Source organism: Labrus bergylta, chromosome 9 (assembly GCF_963930695.1).
Source record: "Labrus bergylta chromosome 9, fLabBer1.1, whole genome shotgun sequence".
Taxonomy (NCBI): domain Eukaryota; kingdom Metazoa; phylum Chordata; class Actinopteri; order Labriformes; family Labridae; genus Labrus; species Labrus bergylta.
This window is the reverse complement of record NC_089203.1, coordinates 4,970,623-4,982,979: the sequence shown is the minus strand read 5'-3', so window position 1 is coordinate 4,982,979 and position 12,357 is coordinate 4,970,623. Positions and strand designations below refer to the sequence as shown.

Sequence of the window (12,357 nt, the reverse complement as noted above, 5' to 3'; positions counted from 1 at the left end):
CATGATTGTCTTTTGATTTAAAGTAGAAGTCCAGTAATCTGATGATGTATATTACATAGTGTCTAGAGGGTTCAAAAGGACATTTAAAAAATGGCAGTCAAGGAACTAGCTTAAAGGTGACATGTCCTGAAATTTGGTAAAAGTTCTTAAAGAAGACATATTATATCCCCTTCTCCACCTTTTCAAACAGTCCCCCTGTGGTCTAAATGAAACATCTGTGCTGTGCTTTGGTCAAAATATAACATGAATCAAGCACCAGAGGAGGTTTGTGACCCTGTATAAACCAGCTCTCTCAGACCGCTCCGTTTTGGTGTGTGTGTCTCTTTAAATGTAATGACCCCACCCTGAGCTTTCCTGGTAGACATCACTCCTCTGTACCGTGAATAAAAATGGCAGACCTGCGCAAAAGTCTTGCTCTAGGCTGGGGGTGGAGTTCATGGGTGGAGATACCAGGGGAGGGGAGGTGATTTTTTTTACCAGAATCCCACTGTGACATCACAAGGAGAGCAAATTTGAAACGGACCCATTTTTCTCTGTGTTGTAAGACTTATGCAGACCACAAACAAAGGACTGGATGGGTTTATTTCACATTTTGTGGGTCGGTAGACACTCAGGTTACCCAAATATATATTCAGAAACACTGTACAAGTGATTTTACATAATATGTCCCCGTTAAATCAGGAAATCCTACAGAAATTAAAATTCAACTAAATAGCATTTATTGATTGCATTTTCCTGATATGTAAACAGCCATATGTCCGAGTCGGCTTTATGTTACCAGATGATGACATCACGATGACATCATCACCTCCATTTCCCAGACCTCGCAAAGCTACTGTGGCTGGGAAGTGCAAAACAAAATTCAAAAGTCTGAAACACTTTCACAAAGCTTGAGACAAATTTACATTTTGGAAAACATGTTAACATTCTATACAACAAAAACACTTTGACAAAGGACAAAACAAATGTACATTTTATTAAACAAATTTACAAGATGTGTAACATTTTTACAAGTGCTGAGACAGATTTTCAAGTGGCACAACACTTTTACCAGTCCTTAAAAAAATTACAAACGACAGAATCTTGATGGAAAGGGAATTTACCAGAGGCAGGAAGTGACCTGGAAGTGATTGAGAGAGCGGTCATTTAGTTTGTTTTGGCCATAGAGAGAGAGAGAGAGAGAGAGAGAGAGAGAGAGAGAGAGAGAGAGAGATATATACATGAAGTTTAATTTAGCTATGGCCACGTAAAGATTCTGTGGTTTGTAAATTTGTTTGTTTGCCACAGAAGTCCGTAAAACTCTTTCTAACTAACTACTAACCAGAATGTGCAAACTGACTTCACCACATGACATGTGCAGAATCAGTTATTTTAGGCTTTTATCTTTTTGCAGCTGAAACCTGATTTTTATCCATGAGACTGTTCTATATTTATATATTGCATTTCTGTATTGTGTGTGTGTGTGTGTGTGTGTGTCCAGGGAGATGATATCTTGGACAGGAGCTCGGAACTCATCTACACTGGGGAGTTGTCATGGATCTATCAGCCGTATGGACGCAGCCAGCAGCGGGTCTTCTTCCTCTTTGATCACCAGCTGGTCCTCTGTAAGAAGGTAGGCAATCTCCCCCCCCCTCTCTCTCTCTCTTTGTTCCCCTTTTTTCCCTCTTTTTTAAGAGACATCGTTGGCTGAAAAACAAGCTGATAAGCTGAAACACATCCTCAGACTGTGTTCTTAAGAGTTGTGTATCACATGGCTGGTGACTGAGGTGCTTGAAGACAATGTGACTTCATCAACCTTCCTTGTGAGCTGCAAAGGGATTATATAATAGTGTCTGAGACGCACCAGTCCTCAGTGAAGATGCGCTCAAATCTTCTGTACCTTTTACAAAATGGAGCTTTGGTACTTTGGGCTCTAATGCACCAGGGCTGTGCTCTCCTGTCAGATGGATGTTCACGCTTGGCTAGACTTTATCACACATGCACACAGGGACACCGCCACCAATGCAGACAGACACACACAAACACAAACACACACACACGCAGGGCTGAATAACTGCGTCATCCCACGCATACATGTGTACAAACAGAGCAACAATGATTTAATCCATGAAACAGAAAAACATGAAGAAAGCGTTATAGATTGAGTCATTTTCTGCTTTTTTATCTTTTCTCCACCCCCCCCCCCCCCCCCTCCTCTTTCATCTCTGACACCTAAAATGAACTCAAGTATTTCTGCTGGTCACCACGTCTGTTAGCTGATCTCATCCACTAAATTAATTCTGCTCCGAGACACACTGAATAATCAAATCTAGTCTTTGTTCTACAGGAACCTAAGTACAACATGTGTAATGGCAGCCCCCAGGGTGTGTTAGTAACTCGCTGCATATAGTCGGCCATCTTTTCCCCCCATCTCTTCCTTATCAGCACACAGATGCACATTTGTCCATGCATGCTTATTAAAAGATTCTTTATTTTTATTTCTTACCTTTCTTGACCTTAAAGTGCGACTGGATGTTATTTCCTGGGGCAATTTAACAAGGTTTATTTTTGTATGGCTGTTAAAAGTCACAGAGGTTAAGGTTATGTTTGGTTGATGGAAAGCTACAGAAAGAGATGGTCAATCACTCAATTATCAAATGTTTAGATGATTAATTAATTCATATCTAGTGTCTAGTTTGCAGCTTCAGAATTTTGAGCATAAACATCTCTGTGTTGTCTGGTGTTTGAGTGTATCTGAATTATTGTCGAGTTTGTCTTACACACTTTGAAAGCTTTTTATTGCTTTTGAAAATGACCCTTAACAAGGCATGATGCAAAATGATGACAATAATCATCTTAAATCTTTATCTGCAGCTAACTATTTAATAAATGACTATTTTTCTCATGTGTAAGGAGAAGTTACCACAGAGTGATTTCAGACACACTGTATGCATTAAACTGCTTTAATATGATGGAATAAAAGAAACACAATACAGCCCCAAAGAGCTCCTTGATATGCACATTTTTCAATCGCTCTTTATTTTTAAGGTTTTAGTTTTGGGATTTTTATGCCTTTATTGTAGAGATAGGACAGTGGATAGAGTCAGAAATCAGAGAGAGAGAAAGAGAGAGAGAGAGTGGAGAATGACATGTGGAAAAGGAGCCAGAGGGTGGATTCCAACCCCGTCCCTAAGAGGACTACAGTCTCCGTACATGGGGTGCACACACTAACCACTACGCTACCGTACCGGGCCCATTCATTCAGTATTCCTTTACATTTCTATTTTATCTCATAAAAACTGTTAGATAAACAACAAAAGAGTTTTCAGGACATGAAGCTCGGGGATGGACATGTGACATTGTGTTTTCTGTTATCTGTTGGTTTATTAGTTATTGACCAGTAACAGAGATTAGAACAGCTGAATAAACACAAGTCATACCAACCTGATGGATATGAGCCTTACATAGGCTTGTCACGGTTTCTTTGGGGTTGTCCATTTGATTGAACTTGTGTTGAGGAAACCTAGTCAGGATATATTTACTATTGTTAAAATAGTGCTTTATATATTCCATGTAAGCGAGTGCCAAGCAGGTTTGCTGTGAAATGTTGCATCCTGCAATATGTGTGCAGAAGGTGTTTGTATGTTTGTGCAGCAGATGGAAAGGGTTGCATAAGACAGACTCTCAGGATAACAGGGGAGGGATGCTTGTTGACACCTCCACGGTTCAGCTCACACACATACACACATTAACAGACATCGTCCCTGCTCTTCCCCAGGACCTGATACGCCGGGACATCCTGTATTATAAGGGACGCATCGACATGGATCGCTACGAGGTGCGGGATGCATTAGACGGCCGTGACGATGACTTCAACGTCAGCGTGAAGAATGCATTCAAGTTGTGCAACAAAGACAGCGAGGAGATCCACATCTTCCTGGCCAAGAAGCCAGAGGAGAAGATTCGCTGGCTCAGGGCCTTCCACGAGGAGAGGAAGATGGTGCAGGAGGACGAGAAAATCGGTTAGTCACGCACCGCCCTCTTTGGAAAGCATTAGTTCCATTCACAATGGCCAATGGAGCTTCAGTTACATGTTGTATCTGTAGCACACTACAAGGTGACTCTTCGTACAGAACATACGCAACATACACACACAACATTTAAATCATATTTATGTGAGTGTAACTTTAGCTTTGATTGGCTGGCTCAAAATCAAATCATATCTTAGGACATTTTTTCCAAGCTGGTCTTTGTCTGCTCTGAGGTTGTCAACATCAGATTTGCACATATTACTAAAATGAAGAGAACGTATTATTGGATAGTCAATTCAGGTTTTTTTGGAAGGATGTCCAGGCGTATTGTGTTGGGATGTTAAAAGACAAAATGTTCTGTTTATACAGGGAAAAACTGAATATTTATTGATGTAAACAGTTCTAATTGACATTTATTCTTTACAGCTATGTATAACTTTTTTTCTGTGTGGGTCCTTGGGAGGCTCAGCTTGTCTCGAAGGAAAAAAGGAAAGGAAAAAGGCTTGAAACCACTGTCCTAGGAGACATTGCATTACTGGTAGTTTAAGAAGGTTTTTTACTTTAATGTTAAAATATAACAATTCTTAAAAGCTGTTTTCAAGTCAAGAAGATCCTTTGTAACGTGCTTTACAGCCCTCGTGTGGAGATTCAGCGATCCCTACTCCTATATATTAGTCTTTGCCTTTATGAAGTATATGTACATATTCTTAACAGCTGTGTACTAGGAACCCTGTATATACTTGTTATTGCTATCACTGTCATGTCATAGCTGGGCTAACACCTACAGGCTCGTGACTGCTGAATAATGTTTGAGAAACTCTTGTTTTTCTTTTTTTATTTACATGAAATTGCTTAATTCTGTTTTTCCCAGTTCTGTGCTCTAAATTTAAATGATTACAGTGTGAGATAGTGTAACACACATTTTCACTCACTTTTACTACAGTTACAGTCTACGCTTACACTTTTTTTGGTCTTCCTGACATGATCATTTTACAGGAAATCATTTCTTCTTTGCCACTTGAAAAACAGATTTCACCAGTGGCAGCCATTGTCAGTACAGCCAATAAGAGCTGTAACAAATCAATTCTCTGGGGGTAATAAATAACGGTGTTGGATCGATGCATTGACTGGCTCACTGGCAGAGACTGCAGTTAAAGTGGTATAAAAGTCTCTTTAACATTGGCTGCATTAAAGGCAGAATGTGCGACATTTAAATACAGAAGAAATCCAGTTTATCCTCTGAGAATATCTCAGAGTCATGATGACTGTGTACAACGAGTGAGACACATGAATCGCTCGCCGACTGTGTTGGCACTTGGAGGGGAGAGGGGTTTGAGGTGTGTCGCTGTAGGAGAGCGGAGGATTCAATATGGAGGAGGTGTCACCAAACTGCAGTTTGTTTTGGTTTCATGCTGGTGCTCAAGGGCGACATCTACTGGATCAAAAAGTCTCACATTCTGAGGAACAGGTGAAGTGCGGTTGGTAATACTTACAATATTGTTTGTCGTTCAGGTTTTGAGATCTCTGAGTACCAGAAGCGACAGGCAGCCATGACAGTGAGAAAGGTGACCAAACAGAAAGGTGAGGCAACAAGAAGATATCAGGTGATTTTCCTTTTCTTTTCCTCGCTGGTGTGCTCTGTCTTCTCATCGCTGTTTACTCTTCCTTTAACCTGCTCTCTTTGTTTTTGTTTACTTTCTGCGCCGTTTCTAAAACATGCTTCTTTGTTTACTAATGAACCTAGACTACCTGTGTACTACTTAACAAGCTAGAAAAGCCAAGTGGAATTACGCTGTCACGCTTTAGAACTCACACTATTTGGACTTTGAGCTAATTGTCTGTTAGTCCGCACATGAGGTCGACTTGATATGAGTTTTAAGGCAGCTGTTAAGCATCAATGAAAAGACAGAGGGCTGTTTGCATGAAGTATTGAGTTTAAAGGGAGATACCAGTGTTCTTGACATGCGGGTCCTGTGTCACGCTCGTCTTGGAAAAATATATTACCTCAGACACCTGTTTGCATTTATGTCTTTTGCTGAGTTAGAGTGGTTGTTGGTTGTAAATACTCACTCTTACATCCTGACCATTAGAAACAGAAACATATATTTTTGTCACGACGGATCAAGCAGCCTTTACCTTTTTTTTCATCCAGCCAATTATAACACCATGATGCCCTGAAGTCAGGAGAAACATCAAACTAAAAACAAGACTTATTTTGTGATGTAATAAGCTCAAGATATGACAAAATAACTCAACAGCTTGCAACTATCTCAGTAACAGAACAACATGTCAAACAGGTTGTTTAAGACGCTCTTTCCTGACTCAGCATTCGTCAGAGGACCCACATGTCCAAAGTGCTGGGATCGTCCTTTAAGATTTAGTTGTTTTAGTGTGAGGCTAGATGTTTGTACATTTACCATTACTACATTTAACTGATGTTCTTGCTCTTGCCAGTTTCACTATAAGCATGACCATCCATTGAAGTATGAATTAACCAATGTCCACTGCTGGAATGTTCTCTCTGACGTTAGGTTCCCCTGTAGATGTCTGTCACAAGTACATGTTGTGTGTTTCTAAGTGCTGTATGTGTACATGGCTGGCACAAGGTGAAGTACTCTCTTGAATTTCAGATTCATTTATAGATTTCATCTTGAGAAAGAGGGCCATGTTGTATGGACATGGTTTGAAAATGATAAAGGTATATGCATTAGAGTTCTCCTTAGAGCTAGCAACAATAAGATGCCATGGCAACTGCTAAGCAGCATTGGGAGGTGTTGTGATTCCCATTGGAGCATGCAGTCACTGTCCAATCTGTTTACAAGCATTATCTTGACAATCCAAGATAAACAGGTCCCAGTAACACAAAGAGATCGAACCCTTCTGCCCAAACAGTGTGAGGCAAAATACCCCCCAACAAAAGACACTGTTTCCCACCTTTTACATTCTTCTCTAAGATGCCATGGCAACTTTTGAATATTTCATCTCCAAATATTGATTCTTATCTAATTTTGTAACTGCACTAGCTTAGTTGTGATGCTTGTAGACCGTAGCTTAATGACATTGTAGGCTGTAGTTTCAACGCATATTAACAGCTTTTCGTTGGCTCTATTTTTGCCACTCTTGTGTTCTCAAGTGTTGAGGGTGCTATCCAAACAAATGTGCTGTCGACAAACATGGAAGAACAATGTCTCTTGTCCAAATGCCTGGTTTCATCATCGTATCAGATACAATCTGTCCGTTCACTTGTTTGCCTGCCACAGAGTTTGATTGAATAGCACCTGAAGTCTCCCTTGTGTCATTGCTAGAGCTGAATTTGACTTTCCTCTGGATTCAGCCGTCATCATATGATCACACTGTATCATATCTCAGGTTTAATATGCAGAATGTTAACAGTGAAGGCTCATTTTGTACGTCTTTGTGCCTGTTTTCTTTGGATGCATGACTTGATGTTGTGTTGTTGTGTCCGGTTCTGATCCATTACTGACAATGTTTCCTATTTGCTATCCACCTCCCTTTCTTTTTTCTCTTTTGCTTTGCGCCCCCGAAACGCCTCCTTGTCCCCCTCCTTCCCCCCACCCCCCTCCACATCTTGCTCTTTTTGCACCTGCCTTCCTAGGTGTAAACAGGTGCACGCCCCCCTCATACCCGCCCCCCCAGGACCCCCTAAGTGCGGGGCATTATGAGGTAACGGAGGACATGGCACAAGGAGAGGTTTTTGAATTCAGTCAATCCAAAAGAGGCCAGGCTCCTTTCTGGCAGAATTTTAGTAGATTAGCTCCATTTAAGAAATAGAGATTCACAGACTCTTCCGAAGGACCAGCTATTTTTCTTAGAAGCACTAAACACTGGATGATCAAGTCCCTTGATGAAGGAAATTATGACAAACACACATACACACGAGACTTCAAAAGGACCAATCTTAATACAAGAGTGTGATTGGAAGCAGCAAGAGGACTGAGGACTTGAGAAGTTGCGGGAAAAAAAAGAAACTTTACAATTCATATATATGTTAGTAACATTCTAAGTTATCATGCTTCTCCAGCTGAGTCGACTGTCATGAACTCTTTCCCTCGGATTCTACATATTCACATCATCTGAATGTCCTGGAGTTACTGAGATTGTTATATTGTTTCATTTTGAATTATCCGGAAAGAAACACAAGGCCAAGCCAGGGCATTCCTAGTAGTATGATTGTTTGCCAAAATGCTGGGATCTTGCTGCGCTGCTGCTATGTTGAGATTGCTCGCTGCATTCTTCTGAATGTGAGATCAAATAATGACGGGGGGCCTCGGCTACCAGCTGCGGCGTCTGAAGGACCTGCGAAGCTCGACTGTCAGCATCTTCTCTGAGTTAGATCCATTCTGCCAACGATCACACACTGCTCAGGCAATCTCCGCTTCACTGATGTCTGTGTCTGGATCTCACTCTCTCAAAAGCTTCACACTCCTCTCTCTAGCTGTTTGCATATAGTAGCCCTCTCTTCACCAAGTGTGACGTTCACAGAGTTTCCCTCTCACTCTGCATCCCTCTCTCTCTCTCTCTCTCTCTCTCTCTCTCTCTCTACCTTCCTGCTCAGTGTCTATGAGTCAGTGGCTTACAGAGGCAGAGCTTCATTCTTTTGGAAACCTGCCATTGGCCATGATATGATGGGTCAGGGAACAAATCAATAGTTGAAACATCAATAGAATATTTACATCCTTTCACCAACCACTTTTGACAGGGTATTCATAACCTATCACACCGTGAGGGGGGGTTGAGTTTTACGGAGAGATCGCCGCTCAGATGAAACAGCTGGGAGCAGGAGATAGGCAGGCTGCGGCCCACCTGCCTTGTATCAGAGCCCCCCTCCCCCCACGCCCCCACTCTCCCCAGAGACCACCCCTGTAGCACTGTGCTGGCAGCTCACTGGGTGTTTGGAAAGAGCACAGCCTACCTCCAGAAAGAGCTCAAAGTGAAGCTGATGAATTGGCCAAGGTGTAAAATAATTTCTCTTTCTCATGTCGGCTGTACAAAAAAAAAACAGACTTCCTCAGCTGACTTAATTCTTTCATATTGCTCACACTGTAAAAAAGCACAGCACATAATATGCAGTCTATGGCGTACTTTACTTGCACTTGGTTCGCAGCAAGCCAAAACACGCAATGTCACCGATGAGAAATGAGAAAGGAAGCGTAAACCAGCACCATCTGAAAGAAAGAAAGACCCCTGCAGAAGTGTGAGCCAATAACCACAGGGAGGCAGAAAGGTGAATTTAATCTGTAGCATGCAGGTGTCCTCTCTGACAGATTCATGCGTCTCTGATGACCGCAGTTTCAAATCTTGGCACTCCAACCCGTCACGTCGTTTTCCAGATCTGATCTAATGTTCTGGCGGTTAGCTCGGCACTGTTAAACGATTCACAGAGGACTAAGGCCTGGTCGGATTGATTTGTTCAATCAAAACTGTCCCCCAAAAAAACTGCTGTGAGCGAGATCCTGTGCTACTACAAGAGAGGGGTTAGAAAAAAGAAGATCTACTGATTTAAAATCCCATCATGAAGGTGTGTTTTTATTATTTTATTTCTACTGTTGGCATGTAAGTGACACATCTCTCTATGCTTTGTGATCATATTTTGACCTCAGATACAGATGAATACATTTTGTGTTTCTATCACCTGATGGACCGTGCATATACAGTTTGACAACTTGTGCAATGTGAAATATTATGATCTTCACTACTCACTCCAATGTGATATGAAAGAGTTATTATATTGTTCTGTGTCATTCGTTTGCCTTCTTAAAGGCCTTATAACCTATTGGGAAACAAAAAAGACCTTTCGACTTGCTTTGTATGTCGTGTAATTTATGTTTGGTTTCAGTAAAGGAAGTTGAGAAACGGGCGAGCTGGTTTGCTGGTGTCTGTAGAGATGGCTCCCAGTCAAATTTGTTTTGTTTTTTTGGAAGATCACTCCCCGGTCTGGCACAGAAAAAAAGAAATGGTTCCCAGGCCAAGATAACCTCAGGTCCCGTGCTAAACCCACCACCACTCCCAAACCCCCCCCGCCCCCCTCTCTCCATTCCCCTATTCAACACCACCACCAGTTTCAACACACAGACGCAAGCATGCAGGCAAACACACACACACATAATCATACGCACTTGCTGGCCCGTTCTGCTGCGTAGAAGAGAGATGCTATCTAACAGTGCCTTCCAGCATTCCACTAGTGATTATCTATTCAGTTTCACAGGCAGATTTGAATTAGTCATGTATTTTCCCTTCATCGTGGGACTCGCATCTCTCTCTTTCTCTCCCTCTCTCTCTCGCTCTCTCTGTCTCTCTCATACACACTGGGAATTCCTCATTCCCCAGTGCATGAGATCCACTCGGACAGAAACTCAAGAGGTCAGGCCTTTTTCCATACGAGTAGACACTGTGCTGTCTGACTGACTTTCAAACACCTTGTTATTCTATTATATTCTATCACATTTAAAATAGCAGTCATTTTAATTGCACACAGAAACAAAGAAGTGAATTCTGATTTTAAACGTTCAGAGACTTACGTAGATTTACTTTACTATCTATTTAACATGCTGAAAGTTTAATTTGAGTATTAAAGTAGAAAAACAGCTTTTCATTAGCAAAGTTAGGTTTCACATTTCAAAGTATACTAATAACCGTGAGTTACGGATCAAAAGAAGACTCATCTATTTTAACCTTTCTCAGATACACACTGTAAATAATGTACAAAGGACAGATCATATATTTGGATATTGGTATTTTGCGTTGGGAGACGAATGTTGTTCCAGTTCTAGCGTGCGGTAGACCTCAGTACCAGGTAAATGCATGCTTGTGGCATCCAATATTTTGCATGAGACTTAAGACAACTCTTAACAAGATTGTTTAGTTTCATTTTTATCTCCAATGGGGATTCTTTCGTCCCCACAACACACACACACAACCATCGCTTTGTGAACCCATGCCATCTTCACGTAAGGGGAGTTCTTTTTTCTCTGTCCACCTGTCTCCTGCTCACTGCTCATCATCACAGGTTGTAGCTTCTGTTTTTTATTTATTGTCGAGTAACGAGGGGGGGGGAGGACGTCTTCCCCCTCATGCTGTATCAAAGACTGAACTGTTGAGGTGAAATGAAAGGCACTGATGCTCTCTTTTTGCCCACATATAATGGGTTTATCTTTATTCAAATCTTTTCTTTTCTTTAAACTCTAACTTATGCTGTTCTGGTCAAAACTGCTGGTTGTTATTTTAGAAAAAAAAACATGAACCGCTGAGGCGAAACGGGTATAATTTTTCTATGACAACGGTGAACCAAATAGGAGTGAGCACTGATCATGGGTGTTCGTGTATAGATTTGTAGTCGAGCTGAAGAGCTGAATAAATGCAGAACCTCTCGGGAGGAGCTAAAAATAAACATAATCCTGCAGACACACACACACACACACACACAGTACTTCATTTTAATTCATATCATGCTCTTGTTTCTACTTAAAAAATGATTCTTTGAAGTACAATGACGTGACAGTAGAAATGACTTCCTCACTTGTATTTATTAAAAGCAGTATTAAGTAGTTTCCTTTTGCCACATTTGTTAAGAGGTTGTAAATATTGCGTTTATCTTCTATAATTATCTTTCCGACCTTGTCCTGAGAGCTGAGGGGACAGCATTTTTTCTCTCCCTCTCTCTCTCTATCGCTCTCTCTCCAAGTCATAAAACCAAGACAGCCAAGTTAGCAGAGCGTCACTCGGATGCATCAGAGGTTGCTCAGATTTACGTAACTCCTCCGAAGCACAGGGAGTACATGAGCCGCCCCGCGCTCGCTCACATTTAGCATCGCAGCATCTTTAGTAGGAACTCCTCGCGGTTGGTTATGCAGTCATGTGTGGTTGCAGAAAAGTCAGGGTACAACAGAGTCTTCAACGAGCCATATACTGATGTGGTGTTCAATGACAACATGGTTACCAGAAGACTGACATCCCAATTCTTTGGAATCTATTCATTGTATATTACCATCTAGTTTGAGGTTTGGATTTTTGCCTAGCACTGAAGAATTTACTCACAGTATTCATATCCTTTGTCACCATATGCAAAAACGTGTCATTTTCTTTCTTGCTGGCCTTTGAGTTTTGATTATTTGTTGTAGAAATTAAAAACCTGAAAAATAATGCCTATTCAATCCAGAAACTGTGAATGGGAGAGTGGAGATGTCAACTGTATGTACATTATATGTTTTGATGTAATCAGAAGCACTGGGAATATGTTGTACTTTGCTGTAAAAAAAATAAATCCATATCTGATATAGCTGTACTTTTGTTCAAAAATAAATCCTCTACAGAACTGTGGGCCGAGGCG

The 12,357-nt window shown here is 41.3% G+C and overlaps 1 protein-coding gene across 4 annotated transcripts in view; it reads left to right on the top strand.

The window, feature by feature from the left end:
• The window catches only part of LOC109981043 (rho guanine nucleotide exchange factor 9), a 44,109-nt gene extending 31,805 nt beyond the window's left edge, over window positions 1-12,304 (top strand). For all 4 annotated transcript variants that reach the window (XM_065958797.1, XM_065958796.1, XM_065958798.1 and 1 more), the window contains 4 exons: window positions 1,481-1,612; window positions 3,758-4,001; window positions 5,523-5,591; window positions 7,627-12,304. In XM_065958797.1, coding sequence (XP_065814869.1) covers window positions 1,481-1,612; window positions 3,758-4,001; window positions 5,523-5,591; window positions 7,627-7,802 — 621 coding nt within the window. In that variant the 3' untranslated portion in view covers window positions 7,803-12,304. The remainder of the gene's footprint in view (window positions 1-1,480; window positions 1,613-3,757; window positions 4,002-5,522; window positions 5,592-7,626) is intronic.
• Window positions 12,305-12,357: the final 53 nt, after the last annotated feature.